The sequence below is a fragment of the Budorcas taxicolor genome, chromosome 8 (assembly GCF_023091745.1).
Source record: "Budorcas taxicolor isolate Tak-1 chromosome 8, Takin1.1, whole genome shotgun sequence".
NCBI classification, from domain to species: domain Eukaryota; kingdom Metazoa; phylum Chordata; class Mammalia; order Artiodactyla; family Bovidae; genus Budorcas; species Budorcas taxicolor.
Genome location: NC_068917.1, coordinates 56862335 through 56888273, shown reverse-complemented (window position 1 = coordinate 56888273; position 25939 = coordinate 56862335). Strand labels below are relative to the sequence as shown.

Below are 25939 nucleotides of genomic sequence, written 5' to 3'. Positions count from 1 at the left end.
GCCTTGGTAGATTATAGTCCATCTTCTTCCTAATTAGTTTTCAACCAGCAAAATCCTTGAACAAGTCACTTTGCTTCCCTCCTTTGGAAAATAAGTGAGTTTGGAGCTTCTTAAACTTTTTCTCTGAAATATATCCAGAGGCAGATGGGAGTGAACAAGCTCTCCTAGAGGAGAGGGCTGGGGGTGCAGAGCAGGTTGGGCATGTTGGCTCAAAGAAACCTGAAAAAGTTTTAGCCTGAATATTTCTATAAACTTCCTGTTCCCCAAACTACACTACGTGCATACAAGCTAAGTCGTTTCAGTCGTGTCCGACCCTTCGCAACCCTATGGACTGTAGCCTGCCAGGCTCCTTAGTCCATGGGGTTCTCCAGGCAAGAATACTGGAGTGGGTTACCATTTCCTTCTCCAGAGATCTTCCTGACCAAGGGATCGAACGCTTGTTTCTTACATCTCTAACATCATGTTGATTTAGTTTAAATTTTCTTAAATTAGTACGAAGTTTACATACCATAAGTTCATCATTTTAAACTGTCCATTTTAATGGTGTTTGGTATAGTCACAAGATGGTACAATCAACTGATGATAGTTTTTAATACATGGATGTTTACCATGAACATGCTCTGGTAAAATGGGCATTCTAAGAAAATACTCGTGTATCTTTGAGTAACCTTGGAAGCACCTTTTTCAGGAGGATTTTCTATTTTAAGATGCCTGGAAGTGAAAATGAAAGTTTCTCAGTTGTGTCCAACTCAGACCCTGTGGACTGTAGCTGCCAGGCTCCTCTATCCATGGGATTCTCTGGGCACGAATAGTAGAGTGAGTTGCCATTTTCTCCTCCAGAGCATCTTCCCAACTGAAGGACTAGGTAATCACCCTCTTCCAAAACATCTTCAATAAATTGCATTCTCAGTGCATTTTTGCCTTTCGTAAAAATAGCGTGACTGAGTGAGTTTTTATTAACAGTTCTGGTTACTATTAACTTATTCATCTCTTCAGTTTCCATTTACAGTGGGTGATTTTCAATTCATTTAATTTCCATGCTACATTTAAAAAACTATCCAGTACCTTATCCAGTACCTTCTTCAGCCTTGCTGGGGATAAAGAGTTAAGTATTACCAACCCTTGCTCTCCAAGGACCGTCTTTAAGGAGAGGAAGTCATGGTGATTGTGGTATTAGAGCTGCTCAGTTTCATGAGCAGGCTTCCAGTATAAGTGGAGGAAAATGAGTGGGAGGCAGAATATGTGTATTTTAAAGTACATAAGCCAGAATGTGGACGGCACATGGATTGCATTTTGACTCAGTGTTATTAAATCACTTTTATCTCAGTGCTATTAAGTCTTTGCAGGTGTGGGTTGATGATGTGCTTGTGGGTAGAAAATTCCTCCTTGAAATTTCTGGTTCTGCTTTATCCAAGTTTATGTGGAAGTAGCCCAAGTTCAGCTTTGGTGGTGCTGAGATTCCATATTTTAGACTCTTGGCCTAAACCAGTGGACCTTAAGTGCAGATACTTGGATTACAGTTGAGCTGCATGAGACTTGGGTTTGTTCTTAGCAGCTCTTTATCTGGGTGCTGGCCAATCAAGAGGGCAGGGCAGGGGCATTTGGCCTGAGCATTCACATTAATTAAAGGCTTTAGATGTAGACCTCTGATGGTTTGACAATATCTCCAAATACAGTCATGAAAGGCACTGGAAGGATAAAACGGATATATTCACTGTACAACTTTAAATACCACAGTCTTTAGAGCTCTGTTTTGGCATTTCTTCTTTTTCCTGGGAGCCCAGAAAAAGTGGCAGTGGTGTGGGTCTCACTGAGCCTATAAGAGGCCCTGAGAAGGTCTGTTTTCTGACTTATAGAATAGAAGAAACGAACCCTTGCAGCTCCTGCACGTGCAGTGGTCAGTGATTGTTTTCCAGGGGAAACGGGGCACAGCGTGTTCTTCAGACAGTGACAGTTGTAACTGACATTTTTAGGACACTGAGCAATTCTTGTGTATATGTGGATTGTGCTTCATAGCCCTTTTGATAAAATGTAGCCCAGGAAGCCAACTTCCATGGGAAAGAAGGAACCATTGAGTCCTTGATTGCTTTCAGCTACAAGTGACAATTCATGAAACCATTAAGAAGGTAATATGTTATTGGATTTAGAACTGTCAGGGTATGGGATAAGAAAAACTGTCTTCTAAACAATAAGGCTCTATTGTAAAGCACAGGGAGCTATGTTCAGTATCCTGTGATGAACCATAATGGAAAAGAATATGAAAAAGAATGTGTATATACATACACACATACATAACTGAATCACTTTGCTGTGCAGTAGACATTAACACATTATAGTCAGCTATACTTTAGTATAGCTAAAGTATACTCTTGCCTGGAAAATCCCATGGACAGAGGAGCCTGGTAGACTGCAGTCCATGGGGTCGCTTAGAGTCGGACACGACTGAGCGGCTTCACTTTCACTTTTCACTTTCATGCATTGGAGAAGGAAATGGCAACCCACTCCAGTGTTCTTCCTTGGAGAATCCCAGGGACGGGGGAGCCTGATGGGCTGCCGTCCTTGGGGTCGCACAGTCGGACAGGACTGAAGTGACTTAGCAGCAGCAGCAGCATACTTTAGTAAAGGCTTCCCCGGTAGTTCAGTGGTAAGGAATATGCCTGCCAATGCAAGAGATAGGGATTTGATCCCTGGGTCTAGAAGATCACCTGTGGACAAAGAAGGGCATTGGCAACCCACTCCACTATTCTTGCCTGGGAAACCCCATGGACAGAGGAGCCTGGCAGGCTATAGTCCATGGGGTCCCAGAAGATTCAAATACGACCTAGCGACCAAACAGTAAGGCATATTAATACTTCAGTAAAATAAATTTTAAAAGATTATGCTGAGCAAGAACCCCAAAGAAAGAAAAACTGGCCTGCTTTTAGAATTGGATGGAACTGATTGCAGACTGCATCTTGAGAATGGGCAGAGTAGTCAGTGTAAAAGTATAGAGGCTTAGTATGAGTAGGATACATAGAGTGAATATGGGTTTGTGGCAGAAGCTGTATATAGGAATACTCCTGTGTTGAAAAGATCTTGGCAAAGCCTAAAGTATCACATTGTGTGTGTGAGAGAGAGTCTGTACATCAAACATGCTGTATTCTAATACCTTACAAAGCGATGCAGTCCACAGTAGGATATTAAATTTATATATTATGTTTGTCCTGATGGAAAGACATGTGAAATGAATTGGGATTGCTCTCTGTGCCTTATCCTGATCCAGTGGGTAGGGAAGAAAAACAGTATCCCTCAAAACCAATTGTACTTGCTAGATGAAGTGGCCAGCATGATTCTTTTTTTTGAAACACACCGTGCAGCTTGTGGGATCTTCATTCCCTGACCAGGGATTGAAACATGTCCCCTGCATTGGAAGTGCAGAGTCTTAACCACTGGACTGCCAGGGAAACCCATAGCATGATTCTTAAATAGTTTTATTTCTGGGTATTTTGATGGGCTGAGATAAGAAAAGGCATAGTACTTGACAAAAGGTGCAAATAACTTTTGGTGAAAATTTTCAGCCACATTTATAGAGATTAATGAAGATGAAAAGCAAAATTTTTCTAGACTCACATCCTTCCTTGTATATCTTGATATACTTGTTATTATATAATATGATTGGAGATATACTCAAATTAGCAAAGGTGGAGCTCCCACCCCCAGATTTAATGTAAGGGCTCCTTGCTAGATTTTATTTCATCAGTGGCTTTGGAAACAGTAGGTTTGTATTTCTTGAGGTAGGTCAAAAGTTGCTTATGCTCAGTGCTGTGAAAAGAGTTTAGCTGGCACCGGATTCACAGACCAACCTACTAGTAGAAGTGTGCTTCGTTCATTCAGAGATAAAGAATTGTGGAGGCTCTCATTATGCTTTCCATGTGGCCTTAGGAAACAAAGTCATTTTTATAATCTGGAACAGCTGGGTGTTTTGGTTTGTTTGTTTGTTTGTTTTTAAACAAATTCTAGAAATTCTAATCCAGAGTAGATTTTTTAAATGTCCGTTTCAAACCCCAAGAATATTGTATAAGTTTATGAAAATAGGAGAAAAACATGAAATTTGGTTTACATATTTGTGAAGAATAGTTCATTCATCTCCCATGATAGAACTCTTCCTGGAACAAAGAAGCTGAGTTTTTTGCTTGGTTGATGTTTTATTCCATAGTACAGAATAATACTTTATTTGACTCCTTTTATCATTGTACCTGTAGCATTTGCGTTACACAGATTTCCTCTTAAGTAAAGCGTTGTATTCGCTTTTAATTTGCAGCAGTTATACAATAGCATCAAAGCGTGCTGCTGCTGCTGCTAAGTTGCTTCAGTCATGTCTGACTCTGTGCAACCCCATAGATGGCAGCTCATCAGGCTCCCCCATCCCTGGGATTCTCCAGGCAAGAACACTGAAGTGGGTTGCCATTTCCTTCTCCAGTGCATGAAAACAAAAAGTGAAAGTGAAGTCGCTCATTCGTACCCGACTCTTAGCAACCCCATGGACTGCAGCCTACCAGGCTCCTCCATCCATGGGATTTTCCAGGCAAGAGTACTGGAGTGGGTTGCCATTGCCTTCTCCGATCAAAGCGTGAGTGAGTGTTAAATTTGTATGTGAAATTTACCTGGGAGGGATGGCCAGTCTTGGAAGATGACACCAAGATTCAAAATACTATTAATTGGAGTAATATTTGGAAATTCAGAATTCAGTTAGATGGATGAAAGTTGAATGTAGTCAAGACCAAGTGGAGACATTTTTGGACTACAGGCAGTAGAAGTTAATTATCTTGGATTTGCACAGCTGTGATTGTGAAAGTATCGCCAAACCCAGGCTGGGCAAGTGCAGGCTGGGCTTGAGCCCTTGTGCTGGCATTTACCAGCCTTGTCATCTTTGCTCGGATGCTTCACCTCTCCAAGGCCTTTTCTTTTCCATGGAATGAGGGACAAGTCATCTATCTCAGAGTTTTGAGAGGATAGTGTTGGTGTATTTCACAGTGGCAGAATATAAAGGGTTGAACATGGATTTATTCTTTACACTTTTTAATTGGAATATAATTGCTTTACAATATTGTATTAGTTTTTGCTGTACAACGAGGTGAATGGGCTGTTAAATATATGTATGCATATATACCTCCTCTTTCTTGAACCTCCCTGAGCCCCATCCCCCCTCTCTAGGTCATCACAGAGCACCAAGCTGAACTCCCTGTGCTGTGCCGCAGCTCCCCACCAGCCAGCTATTTATTTACACGTGATATTGTCTATATGTCAGCACTGCTCTCCCAGTTCATTTCACCCTCCCCCTCCCCCTCTGTGTCCACATGCTTTGAACACACACTTCTTTAATTTCCTTTACAAGAGACAGGATATTCAGGGGGTGGAGCCCACCATTTGCCTTGTCAGATTAGAGATTAATCTTGAAGTATGTGTTGCTTGGGCGCAGGTGGGCTCAAGTGTACATGGGGGACAAGTACTAGATATATTAACACTTTAAAGATGAGTTGGGAGCCCTGGATTCTAGTTTAGGCTCTATCATCATGATTGGCTGCCAGAAGAGTGTTAAAAGAGTGAATTAGTGACTAGAAAAAAGGAAGTACTTTGTAAACAAGAGCGCGCCTTATAAATAAGACTTATAGAGAAAGGGCAGAAGAAGAAAAGGCACCCCCCCCCCGCCCCCGCCTTCCCTTGCCTTCTTATTTGTTCATTTATCAAGCTGCCCCTGCTCTCCATTGGGTATTTACATCTGTCAGGGTCTCAGCAGGAAACAAATGGTCCACTCCAGCTAGGTGACTGAGCAGAGTTTTGTTCAGGGACTGTTTACAAGGTATTAATCCAGTGTAGACAACCAATAAGAGCTAATGAGTGCAGTAACCAGGGGCCAGCAAGGCAAGGGAGCAGGTACAGGAACCCAGAGAGGGCCACCTGGCAGGAGCTGTAGACTCTTGAAGGGGACACAGCGTATCTGTGGGGCCCTTGCAGGAAGCAAACTGGAGAAATAGATGCCCCTTTCTCATCCTCTTGCTCTGTGTTCTCTTCCTGGTGTCTCCTATGGATTAAACCCAAGAAGACTGAAGCCAAGAGAGCTGTTGATGTGAAATCCTTCCCAGCCAGCCTCCTGGGGCACAAAGCAAGATGATATAATGGAGAGAGAGGATCCCAGGGTGTGTCCGGGGCAACAGGAAAATATCTGAACTTTGGAGTTAGGTTTTGGATTCTTTTCTCCTTTCCTCTTTCCCCATTCCATTCATTCATGGGTCCTGTGTTCCACCTGTATTTGGAGTCTTCATTAGTGTGATGCCCCGGAGCTTAGTGTAGATCCCAAGAGTGGCCAGGTGTTGACTGCTCTTGTCCAACATGACTTAATTGAAACAAGACAGCATGGTTTAGATGTCTTCTCTTTACTTTCTTGATTTTATGTGGGTGTGGGGGGAGTATGTAAAAGCCTTCAGCTAGGAGAAGCGGCCTCTTGCTTGACTCTCTATCCTTTTCTTTTCACGTCATTCAGTTCAGTTCAGTTCAGTCACTCAGTCGTGTCCGACTCTTTGTGACCCCATGAATTGCAGCACGCCAGGCCTCCCTGTCCATCACCAACTCCAGGAGTTCACTCAAACTCATGTCCATCGAGTCAGTGATGCCATCCAGCCATCTCATCCTCTGTCGTCCCCTTCTCCTCCTGCCCCCAACCCTCCCAGCATCAGAGTCTTTTCCAATGAGTCAACTCTTCACATGAGGTGGCCAAAGTATTGGAGTTTCAGCTTCAGCATCAGTCCTTCCAAAGAACACCCAGGGCTGATCTCCTTTAGAATGGACTGGTTGGATCTCCTTGCAGTCCAAGGGACTCTCAAGAGTCTTCTCCAGCACCAGAGTTCAAAAGCATCAATTCTTCGGCGCTCAGCTTTCTTCACAGTCCAACTCTCACATCCATACATGACCACTGGAAAAATCATAGCCTTGACTAGACGGACCTTTGTTGGCAAAGTAACGTCTCTGCTTTTCAATATGCTATCTAGGTTGGTCATAACTTTTCTTCCAAGGAGTAAGCGTCTTTTAATTTCATGGCTACAATCACCATCTGCAGTGATTTTGGAGCCCCCCAAAATAAAGTCTGACACTGTTTCCACTGTTTCCCCATGAAGTGATGGGACCAGATGCCATGATCTTCGTTTTCTGAATGTTGAGCTTTAAGCCAACTTTTTCACTCTCCTCTTTCACTTTCATCAAGAGGCTTTTTAGTTCCTCTTCACTTTCTGCCATAAGGGTGGTGTCATCTGCATATCTGAGGTTATTGATATTTCTCCCAGCAGTCTTGATTCCAGCTTGTGCTTCTTCCAGCTCAGCATTTCTCATGATGTACTCTGCATATGAGTTAAACAAGCAGGGTGACAATATACAGCCTTGACGTACTCCTTTTCCTATTTGGAACCAGTCTGTTGTTCCATATCCAGTTCTAACTGTTGCTTCCTGACTTGCATATAGGTTTCTCAAGAGGCAGGTCAGGTAACCTCACATATTAAGGTTTCTTTCTGGTTTTGGTGTGGAAAAAACTGGCAGAGGTTCTGATTTGATGATTATGTCTCTAGTTGGGCCCTCAGAGCAAGGATAAGGATAATATGCAGAGAAGCAATTTGGATCTTTTTCTTCCATACTTTGAATTGCTCAGAAAATTAAAGATACTGGTTTCTTCCTATAAATTGTTGATTGCTAATGAGAAACAATTTTCTAGCTTTATTTCCATTAGGGATACTTCTCTTTAGATATTGCACCCCCACCCTCCCCACCCCAGTATTCATGAATGGAATTATATGTTCATTTTTAACTCCTTGCATTAATCTTGTTAAAATGTTTTGATTGCATTCATATTGCAGTGTTAACTTTATGCCTCAAGGAATTCTGAATCACTTTATTAAAATCATATGAAAATGATAAAGGAAATGTTAACTTTATATTTCAAGAAATTCCAGATCACTTTATTAAAGGTCATATGAAAAGGATAAAGAATTGGCGACCACAGGACTGTGGGGCTAGAAATCATCTTTGTAATTATGTGAGGCTTCTGTGTTTACCAAGACATCTGTAGTCATTTAAAAGTGCTTCTATGAAAACTGTAATACTTATTTGAATTTTTCATGATTGTTTATAAAGATAGTAATGAAATCCAACCACCAGAAAAACCAAACAAAGTTAGGACAGATGTCGTATTCCTAGTTTTCAGTTCTCCTTTTCCGCCTTTTTTTTTTTTTAATGTCTTTTGATAGAAAATGGCATCAAGGGCGCTGCAATCATCCTGAGTATTATTATTATTATTATATTCTGCTATGCTTACTGTCCTAAAAACTTTGATTTTTCCCCCCACATCGTGGGGAAGACATTTATTGTTTTGAAAATTTCAAGGAGATTTGACAGTGAGAGATATTCAGAAATGAAGTTGCACACCCTCCAAAACAACTTGCATTTTAAAAAATGAAGTTTTTAGCTTTATAGTTTCAGATTCACCGTAGAAGAAATATGTTGTCATTCAGGGAAATGATCTCATCTTTCTGTCTTTCCTCCTCCCCAGTGGGCATTTGTAGCTTTGTTATGGATTCTCTGTACGCTCATGGTCACCAAAAAGGAATACTGAAGAAGGGGAAAATGAGAACACAGAAGAAGGAAAGTCAGTAATAGTGAATTTCTGTGTCATAGTTAAGAGTGGGCAGAAAGAAGGAAAGTTCCTGTGTCTTTCCTGAATTGAGTGATTCCTTGACACAACTCAGCCAACCGAACCCCCTGGAAATAAATACAGTTGCTACTTGCTATCCCGAAGTATCTGGATTCTTACCTGGATACCATGCTCTCCATATACCCCATTTTAAAGTATGAGAAAGTGTCTAGAAATTTTCCGGCGTGTTGTCTTACTGATGTCTGAACAGCATTTGTATAAGTGCATTGTCATCTCCAAATCCAGATCCTGGCTAAACATCCCGGTCTGCTGGAAGCGTTTCAGACATACTGCAGGGAAGAGAGCTTTATCAAGTGTTTATTCTGTTCAAACCATGCTGCTTTCATTGTGTTTCTTATAAGATACATGGTTACAAATCACTATCAAAATTCCATGCTGAGTGGCTTCCGAAAAGGTGACAGTTGTTTGTTTATTTTCTTAAAGTCTGCCTCTGAGCGGGAGTCTCACTCCTCTCATCTTGCTGAGTGCTCACCCTCGGTGGCACTTCCCCTGCTGGTGATGCTGCTCTCCTCTGATGCTCCTCTCAGCAGGCCCTCAGGATGCCACATCCAAGGCCTGCTCCTATTAATAGTGTAGTTGTCTGGAAGACTGTGAGAAGGTCTCATGGTCTGATGAGCTGCTGTCGTTTCTCTTGCAGGGACAGGAGAGAGTGGCAAGAGTACATTTATCAAGCAGATGAGAATCATCCATGGGTCGGGCTACTCTGATGAAGACAAAAGGGGCTTCACCAAGCTGGTGTATCAGAACATCTTCACGGCCATGCAGGCTATGATCAGAGCCATGGACACGCTCAAGATCCCCTACAAGTACGAGCACAATAAGGTAGGCGTGGCTCCTCCTGAGAACGGCTGGCAAAGCCATCCCACAGCAAATGGTCTCTTCACATGTCTGGGATGCACATTGTCTGTTTTAAATGGGCATTTTCCATCTCATCCTAAAATGGGGTTTTAATAGCTTAGCACAGTTGTTTATAAATGTTTTTTTCTTCCTTAAGTCTTTATAAAGTCACAGCTATAAAAGATTGGAGTTGTATTCTTAGTGATATCAGTGAAGGACATGTCTGGATATTTGACAGTAGGTGTATGGATGTTTAAAATGTGGGGGCGCATGTTACGTTAAGAAGAGAGTTTTATCAGTTCAAGACAAACTGACCCGAGTGAGGGGATTCACAGGAGAAGTGGTGGCCTTGCCTCAGCCTCCCACTCTTTGTGCTTCCTTGAACAAAGAACAAAAACGGCTTCAGACCATTCTGTCCAGTTTAATTTTGGATTTCGTGACTTCCTTTCAGTAGTACCACAGGCTTAATTATATTTCAAAATAAGCCCATCTGTCGCTTCCAGTAACCTTTCAAACACGTTTCCCTGCAGTTGTGTTAAAATAGTGGAAACTTCTAAAATCACTTGAGAAAGGGTTAGGGGAAAAAAATCTAAAATTTTAGCTTTTTAAAAACCAAGCAAACTTTCCCAATAGTCAGCATTATTTCTTAACTGAAATAGAAAGCCAGATTTTTTTATTCAGGTAAAAACAAATGCTGTCATTGCTTACCCTCCAAATATTATAACTACGTGATCCCTAACAAGTTTGGTGCATCTGAGGGTGTCCTCGGGTTTGAGTTTATACTGGGAGTTTATGAGGGAAGCAGAATTGTAGAAACGTCTTCCCTTCCTGTTAATCAATCAGAATGTCTAAGGGTGGATGCAGTCTTCATTCCTTACAACATGTAGGTGCTGATCTTGTAAGTTGGTAAAACCTTAACCTTTTGTTGACAAAACACTGCATTTGTACCTGCAGTTGTTTGAGGACCTTCAATCAAAGCATTCATTTTCATTCTCTTAGTACTCTTGATATTCTCCTCTTGAGGATATTTTCATATACCAGGATCAATGGGTACTAACAAGAAGTCTGCATGCCCAGTATGACTCATAAGCTGAGATGTAACTCACAAACATGAATCATAGGTAAAATAAAGCAGTTCTCTGTACCTCCACTTCTTTTACTATTTAGAAGCTTCTAAATATACAGATCATTTTCAAATCAGGCATTTCTTTTTTGGAGGTGGTTCCTTAAAATGAACTGGCTGTTTCTTATCTAATTGATACCTTCACACTTCATTTTCCGATGGCAGCGAGAGTCTCTCCACAAATAACAGCGAGACCTTCCACAAATAGTCCTCCCAGCTTCTCCTCTCAAGAATGGAAAGATCTGAGTAGGTTCATGGAAATATGGTACCTGAATCACAGGAAGCTGTCTGGATATGGAGGCAGTCTGAATTCAAAAGGATCAGGAATTTTCCCCTTCAGAAATCTCAGTGTAGTGAATTTCTGAAATAGGTGGTATGCTTGTTTTGTTGCGGTTATGAATATTCTGTTGAAGAAATTTTTTTTTTTTAAATGCCGATGACTACAGTTGGTTGATAATATGATGGTCTGATGAATTCTGATTATCACATGTGTGGTGTAATTGATGTGTGTATATGTCTTATCAATACATACATATACACATACATAATGCCAGTCCCTGGTGGCTCAGAGGTTAAAGCGTCTGCCTCCAATGCGGGAGACCCAGGTTCGATCCCTGGGTCGGGAAGATCCCCTGGTGAAGGAAATGGTAACCCACTCCAGTATTCTTGCCTGGAGAATCCCATGGACAGAGAAGCCTGGTAGGCTACAGTCCATGGGGTCTCAAAGAGTCGGACATGACTCTTTCTACACATTAAAGTACAATATCAACTCCTTAATTATACCTCTAAACCATTTTTCTTGGTGCTCCAGAAGACTCCTTCAGGATCTTGCCTTGATGTTAGATTTTCACATGAAGACATTGTACAGTCATATAGATGTAGAAGATGACGTGAAATTGATGCCTTAATCAATTAAAGGCCATCAATCAATTAAATTGATGCCTTAATCAATAGAAGAATGCTCAGTGTATGTTATTGGAGCTCTTTGTATCACTTCTAGTTAAGTAGGCTTTACTGTGTTGGATACCATTCAGTTAAAAATCAACATCATAAAACATTACTGTAATAACACAAGGTTTTCTCAGAGATCATAATTAGCCTATGAAATCTTCCCATGTCTCTTGGTTACTTAACATACTACCTAATACAGTGATACTAGAGTGTGCTGACCCCTGAATTCCTTAAAATATTTAATTCCTTTCAGTTCATAACAAAAATCACTCTCACATTTGCTCCATTTCTCTACAACACACATGAGTTTTAAAGTATCACCCCTTACTTCCTCCATTAACTTCCTGAGCTCTGACCCTCCTTGCCTTTGTTAAAGCTTATGAAGGAAATAATGTTGTCTGTCTCCTTGCTTTTCCACCCAGCTGCCGCTTTCTCCCAGAGTTCTGCTCGGCTCCCTATGTAGCACTAAGTGATCCCACCCCCTTTAGCAGAACCTACAGTGGAGTATTGATAATTGCCTAGCTTGTGTTAGTTATGATGATTTGGGTATTAATCTTATTTTTCTGACTAGCTTCTAGGCTCTTTGAAAGTAAATCTTGGCATTCTTGGCAACTTCTATCTTGGCATTCTTCATTGACCCTGGCATAGTATCTTGTACACAGTAGTGTTCATAAAAATACTTGCTTTATGAGTAAGTAAATCATTTGTAAGTGTAAACAACTGAAAGCCTCCTCTTCTGCCCTGAATCCCGACCCCCCGCCCCACCCCATTGTTGAAGTGATTATTCAGGTCAGTAGATAGCTGTTGATGCATAAGGGAATAAATGCAATGGGCTGCCAGGGAAGCAGAGAAGGTCAACCAGGGCTAGGCAGAAGCAGTCCAGAAAGACACAAGGGCAGAGCTGAGGGAGAGGCAATTTGGAGAGGAGGAATGGCTGGAGTAAATGTTCAGAGAAAGGGATGTGTATGCAATGTGCAAACTGGCTGGTTTAACTTGAACAGAATTCCTATAGAAGATAACTGGAGAAATAAGAGCAAAATAAACAAAAGGCTTAAAATGTGCTTCTGAAAGGTTTTGAATCCAGGCTGAGAAGTTTGAAAGGCAACTATGCTAACCGCTATACCACCGACACCTTGGCCAGGCTAAGAAGTTTGAATTTTATTTTCTTCTATTTATGATACCTACTTAATAATAATAATAATTTGTGTTTTGGTTAGAATTTTCTACAAAAGTTTCTGGTTACAGTGTGCTCTAATATTTTGTAAATATTTTAAAGGTTAGTGTGCATTTTACTAGCAATTACTTGGAGGCCACGCCTTGTGATTTGTATTATTTTGTGACCCTAAAGGTATAAAATACATAACTGATTGATTTATTAAAAAGCTTCTTTGTATCTACTACCACATTGGCCATAGTCTATGGCAGCAGCATAAATAAAAACAAACATTTTCCAATATTGTCCAGCCTAATTTTGTTCTTGCTTCTGAGTTCATATATTTTGTAAAGCAAAATGTAGCTTCCAAATGATGTGGCCCATTCTTTACTGAGAAATTGTTCACTGTGTTTTGTTTTGTTTTGTTTTTTTTTACTGTGAAATTGGTCTAGTCTATGGGACTATTGTGCCAAAATGTTAGAATTTGTTTTGCTCCTGTGTGTTACTTCACTGAATTGAGAGTCTTATTGGTTAGCTAGGGACTGGCACAGTGGTCAGAGGGAGTCCAGGCCACAGCCTCTGCCCAGGTGATGGCGTGACATTGCACGTCTCTTCACAGCCCTTGCTCAGTGCTCCAGGGATCTTCAGTTCCAGGGGAGCTTGTAATAAATTGAAAACTTTTACCAAAAATAGATTAATTCTTCCCTGGTTGTGTTTCCACTATCCTGTTCTTGGACATTTTTTGCCAAACAAGTAATATTTATAGGTGAGCTGGTTGGACTCAGCCCAAGTAAGAGAGCATGTTTGAGGACTTCTGAATACTTTGAACTTGAGTTTATTTATTTCTAAATATTAGTTTGCCTTTTCCTTAAACACAAGTGTTAATAGTTAACGCTGAAAGGGACTAACTATTTATTGCTTAGTCAAATCAAAAGATCCATTTAAGACCCCACTAGATGCAAGGCATTCAACAGTGAAATAGATCATTCTGTCATTTCTTACTTTCCAAAAGAAAGGATGTTTTCATCCCTGTTATTTTATGCTTTCCTATTTTATACAGGCGTGTTCTTCTGATTATTCTTTAGTTGAGCCTTGAAATCAGCTCAATAAAATTTCTTTGTTAACATGGCTAAGATGTGTCTTGAGTTATAGCTCAGGGAGGTAGATCGCAAGGCTTTGAACTCTTGATTTGTATGTGCTTACCGTGTGTCCCTGGCAGTGGGCATTCTTGCTGCTTTGCCTATTGTTGTTGTTTCACATGCGTGTGCGTTATTTTCTTAGTTGACTGCAGATTACCTTACAATGAGGAAGCGTCTTCTTGTCTCCCACACAGCATGCCAGGAATGTTATAGGAGCTTTTGTACCCTGAACAAATTACTCTGGCTAGTGGGTCCCAGTATCCCTTTACTGTTGGCTTATGATTTCTGTGAAATCCAGGTGTTCTTACAGCAGTTTTAAAGTATTGGCAGGCCTTTGCTCACGTTGCCAATCCCAGGAAGAGAAAAGAATCTGATGAGTCTTCATGCAGTGAACTCAAGATAGTTATGAGTAGAACTCAGCCATGTGCTGATGTTGGGTAGACATGGTCCTCTTCTGTTCTAGTTTCTGCTGTTAGACTCAAAAGTCCTGATGACCAGGGCTCTCTTGGCACCGAGGCTGCAGCCGCCTTTGACCAGCCAGCCAGAAGGTTTCCAGGGTGGAGAGGTTGAGGGGACATGTTACTGTAGTACCTCTTGTCCTCCCAGAACCTTTCTAAGAAAGGACATGTCATAGGGAAAGTACCTGCTTAAACACATTTACAGCTTTCTGAATTTTCTCTAATCCCTGAAAAATCTAAGCTTCCAGAAGCTATTTTTTAAAAGAAAAATGTAGCCAAGATTCTGGAAGGTTTGCCAACTTATTTCTGCCTGCCTTTGATCAGTTGAACAAGAAATTACTGTACTACATTTTTCAACATGGGGGAATTTTCTAAGAGACTGATTTCAATTTAATATTTGTCATCTCTATGATAAGAACATGATAAAGGCAGACCTTAATCAGTATATTTTGGTATCTATCCCTCTGAAGAGTTGTCAGTCAGTGTTCTCTGCTTGCAAGCAACAGAAGCCAACACCAGCATTTAATTAATTTAAGTAGAAAAAGAACTGATGGGCCCATGAGGTCACTCAGAGAATTGAAAAGAAGCAAAAGGACCAACTCCTGGAAACCGGGACAGGTCTGCGGAACTCATCGGGAGAAGCATGAACTCTGACCATTTTCAGTCTTTGTCACCCCAGTCAGGATTCAAATTCCTGGGAAAACTTGCTGGATTCATCCAGCCTGGCTTCTGTGCTAGCTGTCTGGAGTAGGCTGGGCAATTTGATTGACAGTCCCTGAGGGAAATCTGGGTACAGTTAGTAGAAGAGGAATGATGCTGGCACAAATCACAATTAACCACTGCACAATCATGCCACCAATTTAAAAAATAAAACGACACATGGATTCTCCATCAGTGCAGGCGCTCCAGTTGCGCTCCGCATGCCTGTTGTAGGACGTGTGGGAAGTTGAGGAGTTAGCGACATAGCAGCAGTTATGAAGTAAAAGTGAGTAACTGAGCTTGGGCCCATACACTGAATAACTGAATAACCTTGGGATTGTCACATTTCCTGCTGACACATGAATTTCTTTACTCTCTAAGCCTGAATGTCCTCATCTGTTTGATGGTGCAGATGACAAAAGGATTATTTGAAGGGCTAAATAGATAATCTATGTGAGTTTGTCAATTATTATAAGATGAATTTGTTATCATGGAGAGAATAAATGCTACTCACCTTCCATCTTTATTAAGAATAAAACAAACTGAAAATAATTTAAACAGTATAACCAGATTTAGGAGGTATCTAAGGAAAACTTTCCTCAGAGTGACAGTCATTGAAATGGGATACCAAGGGAGGTACAAAAATCTCCTTATCTGGATGTGTTCAAAAATAGAATGTATTTTTAACATGTGAAATACTTTAAGGCAATTTTGCTGAAATAAGACCAGGGGTGGACTAGACAACCTCTCAAATGCTTTCCAACACATTTTTTTTTTTTCCATGCCGATTCTCTGATTCCAGAACTTTAGCAAAGAGATGAGCTGTTGTTAAAGTTACTTTATTATAATTTAAAGCTCCTACCTCTTTTGGACAAGGTCCATTCCAGAGTACTATGAAAATTTAAGGGAACCAAAAAAGACAATTAAAAACAGATTTGTTTTGACAGTGGTCTGTAGTGAAACGGAGATTTTTCTTTCTTTGAATCTCAGTGCTGTGCTGCTGCTAAGTCGCTTCAGTCGTGTCTGACTCTGTGCGACCCCATAGATGGCAGCCCACCAGGCTCCCCTGTCCCTGGGATTCTCCAGGCAAGGATACTGGAGTGGGTTGCCATTTCCTTCTCCAATGCATGCATGCATGCATGCTAAGTCACTTCAGTTGTGTCCAACTCTGTGCGACCCTAATGACAGCAGCCCACCAGGCTCCTCTGTCCACAGGATTCTCTAGATAAGAATACTGGAGTAAGTCGCCATTTCCTTCTCCACTCAGTCCCATAAGTGATTATAATATTTATGTCTATGTAAGTTTTTTTTAAACAGTGTTCAGAGTTCAAAATCAGATGCAGGTTTTGTGGGTATTAGTAGTGATAGTTATTTTAATTGGGTCGTTGGCTACTGGCCACCAAAGACAGCCTGTAATTTTTCACAGGGCAACTTTCAACTCCTGCATCTACAAATTTTTGAGAGTTTTCTTTCTAATAAAGAGTGTAAAGGAATCTAGAGACTTTCCATGGCCAACTTGATCTGTAAAGCGCATTTTTTTTCTGAGGCTCGTTTACCACTTTTTCATTTCTCTCTAAGGACTCATGTTGGGGAGTTGATCAGCATGGATTCTCTACTACCTTTGTCTGCTTTCAAAATCCCTTTGTATACCTTCACTTTTAATATCTTGCAAATATGTCCTAGCCGAATTTTCTCCTCACTCTGTCCTTGTTCCACTGTAGTTCTTGATTCATTCTACACCCATGGCAGTCATAAAAATGGAAAATGAATATGAGATTTGGTAATCCCCCTTCCTTGGCCAAAGTTAATCTGTAATCCCAAGGCATACCATATCATTTATGCAGGATGAGTTATCTTGAGCTCATGTTCATCAGAGGAGAACTCTGAAGCAAAGAAAGACTTTAGCAATAGACTGAGGCTGATTACTTTTCTTATTTTGGTAATTTTTGTGTACAGAAAAGTGCACACATCATTCGTGTGGTCCATGTATTTTTTCCCATATGAACACATTTGCATACAGATCTGTTCATCCAGATTAACATGACCAGAAATTCAGAAGCCTCCTCAGGCTTTCTTCAAAATAGGCCCAACCACCAAGGGGGACCACTATCCTACCTTCTAATAACATAGATTAGTTCTGTTAGTTTTTGAACTTTATATGAATAGAAGCATACAGTATAGACTCCTTTGTGTCTGGTTTATTTAACCCAACATTACATTTGTGGAATTCTCATTGGTGTTTAATAGCAATGCCCCATAGAACTTTATGAAAGTGGTTTATGTCTGTGCTGTACAATATGGTAGCTGTTAGCCACATGTGACTTTTGAGCCCGTGAAACGTGGCCAGTGTGAATTAGGTACTAAATTTTTACTTCACTTAATCTTTTAAGTTGATTTTTACACATGACTAATGGCTACTGTATCAGATAGTAGAGTTGTATAATATTCCATTTTATGAATATACTACAGTTGCTTACATCCTATCATAGAAATTTGTTGGAGTTTCTTGCTATTATAAATAATGCCATTATAAACATTCCTGTACCTGTCTTTTGGTGAACATAAGCATGTATTTCTTCTCTGTGAGAGTTCTATTTGCCCTGTATCCTTGACAACACTTTTTATTACTATTCTGGTGACTGTATAGTGGTGTCACATTGTTGTATTTCTTTGATAAGGAGACATGCTGAGCAACTCTTTTATATATTTATCAACCATTTGGTTATATTTTTAAAAATATTTTATACCTTTTTCTTCCCTGTTGGATTGTCTGATTTCTTATTGTTTTGTAGGAATTCTCCACACATTAAGGAATCTCAGTTGAGTAAATGTATTTCAAATATTGTCGCTACTTTGTGGCTTTTTATTTTCTTCATAGTTCTTTAGTGAAAAGAAGTTCGTAACTGTAATATAGTCCAGTTTATTATATATATATTTTTTTACCCGCTTGACTTGTGTTTTTGTATCCTTTTGAAGTAATCTTTGCCTATTTTAAGGTTGTGTAGATAATATGCAGATTTTCTTCTAAATTCTTAGTTGTTTTGCTTTCTACATTTGGATCTAAAAATCTATTTCAGATGGATTGTATTATATGGTGTGAGGTGGAGTTGGGGATCAGGTTTTATTTTTTTCATATGGATATATAATTAATTCATTTATTGAAAAGAGCATCCTTTGCCCAGTGCAATGCAGTATCTGTCATCTTTTACTTTGTCATTCAACAAATATTTAGTAAAATTTCCTATGTGAAAATCAACATAAACCAATTTGGCTGTTTTTAAAAAGGAAGAAAGCAAGTGCTCTAAGGAACATTACTGACTTGTCCAAACACATGCAAGAACTCTGTTTAAGCACTCTCCCTCTAAATCCCTTTCAGCTGCTCAGACCTTGGATGTCTGGGGACTGACAGCCACCATATAAAATACATGTGGCATAGTTTAACACATTTTAGTAGGAAGTTGTGAATCTGGTCATTAGGCTGTTCTTAGTTAACTCCTGGCAAAGCATCACATAAATATTTTCCTTGTTCTTTTAAACTAAGTAATGCATGACTTTCCCCTTTAATTTTAAAACAATGCATCTATTTCCAATTAGAGAGTCAAAATCTATTTGTTGGAACCAAAAAAAGTGAATGCCTAATGGAGTTTGAAGGGATCTAGTGAGAGTATGGGGCTTCCCTGGTAGCTCAGACAGTAAAGAAGCCACCTGCAATGCAGGAAACCTGGGTTCGATCCCTTGGTCAGGAAGACTCTCTAGAGAAGGGAATGACAACCCACTCCAGTATTCTTGCCTGGAGAATCCCATGGGCAGAGGAGCCTGACAGGCGATAGCCCTTGGGATCTCAGAGTCAGATATGACTGAGCGAGTAAACATGAGCGTGAGTAAGAGTATGAGAAATGCTAGCATTTTTCCTCTTCATTCTCATACCACTAAAGAAATAATTTCAGCTCTGAACTTACTTTTTGCTGTTGTTGACATTTAAGGTGAGACTTGCTTAGGGTTTAGCAAAAAGGCAGCATGGTCACATATATCAAAGGCTAAAATCTTCTTGTTTCTTGTACTCTATTCTTCTTTGTATTGTTTACCATAAGTCACTTATACTATATAATTGTGCTTTTAAATAGCATATTGTCATTCTACTGTGATTTTCATGAATATATGCATGTATCCAAACATGAATATCCTCAAGGAAATGTACCTTAAGAAAATAATGACAATTTTTGTGTCACATTATATGTGACACTTGGCTTTCAAAGGATAAAAAAGAAATGCCCCATTTAAAGTTAAGATCACTAGTTTTGACTGACTCATTGTAAACCTATACTTCGAACTGGTGGCTCCGACAGTAAAGCGTCTGTCTATGCTGCGGGAGACCCAGGTTCAATCCCTGGGTTGGGAAGATCCCTTGGAGAAGGAAATGGCAATCCACTCCAGTACCATTGCCTGGAAAATCCCATGGACAAAGGAGCCTGGTAGGCTACAGTCCATGGGGTCACAAAGAGTCGGACACGACTGAGCGACTTCAGATTCAGATACTTCAAACACATTTATTTTCCTGATTTTATGTTGTCACCGCCACTACTTTGTAAGAGTATTACGCAGTTTTCTTACAGTCTTGTGTTGTTTAAAATGTAAAATGACTTAGAAAGGGCTGGCATTAACGGCATATATCAAGAAACTTGACACCATGACTGTGTCAAGATGTGTAAGATTATAGACTGGTTCGTGGATTATCTGCTTCTCTCAATGTACACACATCCTCTGTGGTAAATAGTATAATGGTTCTGAGCAAAAAAGAAGGCTGTGCCGACTGTAGTAGGCACTAGCCTGTCTGGGAGGTAGTGAACAGTCCTTGGAGTCATTGGTTCTGTGGTAGGAGTTTGGCTGTTCAGGTCATCGTTTTCCTTATGTGTATCGAAGGCATTAGCCCTGTCTTCACTCTCAGGCTGTCCTCATGGCAGAGGCATCAGTGTGTAACTATTTGGTTATATTACACTGCAACCAAACTCTCACTAAAGTTGGGTGTTAAAATATTTGTAAATTCAGTTGTCCTTCACTTGACCTTTGTCTTTTATTCCATATTGTAATGGAAAATCTAGTGTTAACAGTGCTTGTCAGAGTTTTAGGAATTTTGGCTTTAGCAAAGCTAAGTGCAGTGTTGGTATGCTGTTTAGCCGAGAATTTGATATTGACATAAAATGGCCAATACCGTATACTTTGCTGATGGCCTGTGTAGATGTCGTGTGATGTGTGCCCAGCTTTGGGGGAGAACGGTGGCCTGAAGGAAGAGTTCTTTTTCTTTGAACAGTGACACTTTTTGACAAATGCTATATGAAGATGAGATGCCTTCTAATTTGCATAGAAGTGCCATATAGTCCAATGGCAGCTTTCAGTTCAGTTCAGTTCATTCGCTCAGTCGTGTCCGACTCTTTGCAACCCCATGAATCACAGCACGCCAGGTCTCCCTGTTCATTACCAACTCCCAGAGTTCATTCAAACTCACGTCCATCGAGTCCGTGATGCCATCCAGCCATCTCATCCTCTGTCATCCCCTTTTCCTCCTGCCCCCAATCCCTCCCAGCATCAGAGTCTTTTCCGATGAGTCAACTCTTTGCATGAGGTGGCCAAAGTACTGGAGTTTCAGCTTTAGCATCATTCCTTCCAAAGAAATCCCAGGGCTGATCTCCTTCAGGATGGACTGGTTGGATCTCCTTGCAGTCCAAGGGACTCTCAAGAGTCTTCTCCAACACCACAGTTCAAAAGCATTAATTCTTCAGCACTCAGCTTTCTTCACAGTCCAACTGTCGCATCCATACATGACTACTGGAAAAACCATAGCCTTGACTAAATGGACCTTTGTTGGCAAAGTAATGTCTCTACTTTTCAATATGCTATCTAGGTTGGTCATAACTTTTCTTCCAAGGAATAAGCGTCTTTTAATTTCATGGCTGCAGTCACCATCTGCAGTGATTTGGGAGCCCAAAAAGATAAAGTCTGACACTGTTTCCACTGTTTCCCCATCTATTTGCCATGAAGTGATGGGACCAGATGCCATGATCTTCGTTTTCTGAATGTTGAGCTTTAAGCCGACTTTTTCACTCTCCTCTTTCACTTTCCTCAAGAGGCTTTTTAGTTCCTCTTCACTTTCTGCCGTAAGGGTGGTGTCATCTGCATGACAGCTTTGGGTCATCCTAACTGAATATGAGGTTGGAAATGGCAATTTTATATTCTAGAACAGTGCTTCTCAAACTTCAATGTGTGTGAACCAAGTGGAGATCTAGCTAAAATGTGGATGGTATTTCAGTGTATCTGGGAAGATTCAAGATTCTACTTCCTCACAAGCTCCCAGGTGATACTGAAGTTGCCTGAAGTAGAGTTATCTTTGAAATAACTGCCAACCACCAGAGGCAGTGTGAAATCATCAGTGGACTTCTTTGAGTAAAGATCCCAGAACCGATACATCCATAGGATTTCAGTTAAAGGACATTCAGCAGGTTACAAACTTTCTAAGCTATGCCTTCCTCATCTGAAAAGTGAGAATGATAATGTTACCCACTTCCTGTAGTCGATGTGGGCATTCTTAAGAGAATATAGATACAAAACTTTTAGGATAGTAACGTCAGTATAGTAAGTGTTCACTGAATGGTTGGTGTCAAATTCTTCCCAGAAAGTTTTGGGACAGGGAAGACATATGAGCCCTTGGATGAAGCACAGAATGTGTGAAGAGAAACTGCTAATGTTTGAAGATGCTGAAGAGGCTACGACACAACAATGAGATGTGAGTTCCCCATCATCAAATATACCCGTGGTCTCCAGGAAGTAGTGGCCTGGCCTCTGGTGAAACCTAGGACAGCTGCTCGGAGTATAAGTAACAGCGGGGACTCAGAAGAGGTTCGTGGTTGATGTTGCTGCTGGGGTCAAGGAACACAGATGCTTTCCTGGTGGTCAAGGTATCTTATTATCCTGACTCCAGGGTGTTTGCAAGTAAGAGGGGGCAGCCAGTCTAGTGAAGAAAGTGGAAGGGGGCGTGGAGGAAAGAAAAGGGAGAGAAATAACCTTTGCCCAGGAAAGCCAACCAACCAGCTGAACAAACAGACTTGAGCACCATGTCTGAGCACACATGCTCAGAAGTGTGAGTGTAGGTAGTATTCTAATTTCACTAATAATAAAAAAAAAATGTTTAAAATGTATGTCTCCAATCTCCATTTGTAAGTTTATGGGGCTGGATTTTAAAACCAGAGTTAGGCTTAATAATTCCAAAAGGCAGCACTGTGCTTGACTCCATCCATGCACACCTTTGGCACCAGGACACACACATATAAATTCCTTATGAGAGAGCAAGTGGAGTTCTCTGCAGCCACTGCAGCTGTCCCACCTACCTCGCCCCTCATGGCCAGAGAAAAGACTGCACTGCTCACTGCTGTGTCTCAGAACCTAGCACTCTGCCTGATACACGTTCAGGAGCAGTAAATGTCTAAGCAGAATGAAGGAACCAAAATGTAATCGAACAAAGCTGGTTGTGTGATTGTGGGCCTTTTAAGCTCTTCATTCTTATAATCTTCCATCTGACTGCTGTTTCCTGACTATAACTCTTTTTAATTACCTCTGTATTAATCTGGAGTAGGAAATGGCAACCCACTCCAGTATTCTTGCCTGGAGGATCCTATGGACAGAGGAGGTTGGTGGGCTACAGTCCATGGGTCGCAGAGTCGGACATGACTGAGCACACACAGATTTTCAGTTAAGAGCGTGGCTACTTGTTTCACAGCTATGCTGTGCTTAGTTGCTCAGTCGTGTCTGACTCTAGCCCGCCAGGCTTCTCTGTCCATGGGGATTCTCCAGGCAAGAATACTGGAGTGGGTTGCCATGCCCTCCTCCAGGGAACCTTCCCGACCCAGGGATCGAACCCAGGTCTCCTGAATTGCAGGCGGATCCTTTACCATCTGAGCCACCAGGGAAGCCCATTTAACAGCTAGTTAATTTTTTAAAACGAAGCGTTTTTCATTTCTTTAGGACTGAAGGAAATATGAGACATGTATTTTGCTTCGGGGACTTGGAGTCTCATTAGAAAGAGAGAGATAAGATACCCAACAGAATTCTTAAATTCTCTAATTTTCAGTCAAGACAAGGATTTCTACATGAAAGGTTATGTTTTTCTTCTTTTTGTGATTTTCCCTTCCTTTGTCCTTCCTGTCTGTCTGGTGGTACATGTGGTGATACGTCTGACACTGTTGGGCTTCTGTCTGTTTTCTGACTGTTGCCCAAGGAGATATCTCTTATGGGAGCCAGGGAAGGTGTCTCACCTGCTGCACTCCTGGGCTGCCAGTCTGTCTTGCTACATGATGTGAACTTGGTCACAAATCAAGAAAGTGGAATGTGTACTCAGCAGAAAAATCACTTGACTCTTAATTACAAAACACATAGTTATGTGAAGAGAGCTATAATATGTGAAATTAAGAAATTTGATTGAGTGTTTTCATAAGGACCAGGTTTTTTCCCCCACCTCTTTTTCCCAAGTGGAAATACACTGAATTTTATAAGAATGAAGATAAATGTGCTCATTATGAAATTTCACACCTGAAAGCAAAGGAAGAAAGTAAAAGTGAAAGTGAAAGTCACTCAGTCATGTCTGACTCTTGGCGACCCCGTGGACTACACAGTCCATGGAATTCTCCAGGCCAGAATACTGGAGTGGGTAGCCTTTGCCTTCTACAGGGGATCTTCCCAACCCAGGGATCGAACCCAGGTCTCCCACATTGCAGGTGAATTCTTCACCAGCTGAACCACAAGGGAAGCCCATGAAAAGAAAATTTAGACGACATCTGAAAGCAAAGGAAGAAAGTAAAGATCGCTTGTATTACCATGTGAGAAAGTCCCTGTGAATATTATGATAGGCAGACATACTAAAATTCAACTATACACGTATAAAGGGAGGATCACTATCCTTTATCTAAAACTTTGTAGTCCAGATTGTTTCTAAATTCAAAGATTTTTCTCTTTTTAGATTTTAGGAAGATAACCTGAGAAATATTTATTTTGTACAGCTACCATCGAGGTATGGAATAGGTCCCTGTAATCAAATACATTAATGTTTCAGTAGCAAAGTATTTATCATTAAGGGTATAAAGACTCTAAATATTCTTGTAATAAGTCACATTTTCCTATAAATGCATCATAAAAAAAATATCTTTCAGTTCTTGGAACTTTTGAGAATTCAGATTTTAGATACGGGAGTGTGGACCTGTATGTAAATACTAATTGTTTTTATTGGCTGTACACCACAAATACTTTTTTCCTGACTTGCTTTCTCACTTGTGCCATATTGAGCATTCCTACAGGACACATTGTTAGAAATGGAGTTGCTGGGTTAAGAGTTTTGATAAAGCCTGCTGAATTGCCACCCTGAAGTGTGTGCGTGCTGTCACTCAGTCGTGTCTGACTGTCAGTGACCCCACGGACTGTGGCATACTAGGCTCCTCTGCCCACGGGATTTCCCAGGCACAAATGGTATTTCCCAGGCAAGGGTTGGGTTGCCATTTCCTCCTCCAGGGGATCTTCCTGACCCAGGGATCAAACCTGCATCTCTCGCGTCTCCTGCATTGGCAGGTGAGTTCTTTACCGGTAGCGCCACCTCGAAAGATCGTACCAAGTTTCAGTGTAGGGTCTGAACATGCCTGTAATTTACCACATCCTTGCAAATTCTGCATTTTATTGATGTTTTAAATCTTGCCAATCTAATAGACTAAAGCAATACTTTACCTTTTTCAGTACTAATGATATAGTTCTTTTGTGTGGGAGGGGGCATTATACGTGGTGGCATGCTGGACCTCAGTTCCCCAACCAGGAACTGAACCCTTATCCCCAGCTGCTTAGACCGCCAGGGATGTCCCTGTAGTTCTTGTCATAAGTGTTTGCCTGTAGACTTTCTTGTAGATTCATTGATTGCAGAGGTTGGGACATTTCCAAGTCATTAAACTGAGACTATCACCTCATGATGTTTTTGGAGATGCTGTATATGTCAGGTATGATCACTTGCAGTGGTTGTTTCATTTAAAAAGTGAGTGGTGATGTAGAACCAGTGTCTCTGTTGGTGTCAGCAAGTTGTGTTTAATCCCTGGCTGGCTCATTCTCAAGTGTGGTTCATCAGAGTGTCCCCAATAAGTCTGGTTGTGCCAACTATGAGGACTCTTTCAAGGATCATTTGTACAGAAATTTCCTGAATACAGAAGAGGTATTGAACGGCATTCACACCTGAAGTGTTTGGCTTGAAATCTCTTTAAGCGTATCATCAACTTTCAGGTAAGAATGAGTAAGACTGTGCCCTCAGGCCCTGTGCACTTACTCATATGGTTTTCTGACAGCTGTAAGATAGTACAGCCGCACTTACTCTAAAAGAGGAGTTTTGAAGTTTTATCCTTTCATTCTGTAGGGTCTGAAAAGATTTCCCCTAAATCTGAGACAGTGGTTCTTAGATGTTGATAACCAGGTCTGGAATCACCTGGGGAGTTTAATTACCATGCAGGTAGCTGAGGTCACGCACTGGAGATTGAACCCTGCAGGTCTTGGACTACCTTGAGAAAAATAGCCCAGGTCTGAGTTTAATCAGGTTATAACAACAATGGTAGAAATCACCGAAGTGATTTTATACTTTTAATTGAGGTATTGTTATTATAATGCAGTAAAGATGATCATAACAATTCTTGTTAATGGCACGCTTAGGAATGTCTTAGATGTATGTGATAACTCAGTATTAGTCAAAGTTTCATATTAAATGAATGAGGCAGTTTTGTATTCACCATCCTTAATATCTGGTGGAATTTTATTTCTTGGTAATAGAAAATAAGT

At 40.7% G+C, this 25939-nt stretch overlaps 1 protein-coding gene and 1 non-coding gene across 2 annotated transcripts in view; both read left to right on the top strand.

Moving 5' to 3' along the window:
* The window catches only part of GNAQ (G protein subunit alpha q), a 317188-nt gene that overhangs the window by 96148 nt on the left and 195101 nt on the right, over positions 1-25939 (top strand). The window contains exon 2 of the mRNA XM_052644816.1: positions 9372-9556. Coding sequence (XP_052500776.1) covers positions 9372-9556 — 185 coding nt within the window. The remainder of the gene's footprint in view (positions 1-9371; positions 9557-25939) is intronic.
* TRNAW-CCA (transfer RNA tryptophan (anticodon CCA)) lies at positions 11249-11320 on the top strand. The gene has a single exon. It is a non-coding gene; the product is annotated as a tRNA-Trp (tRNA).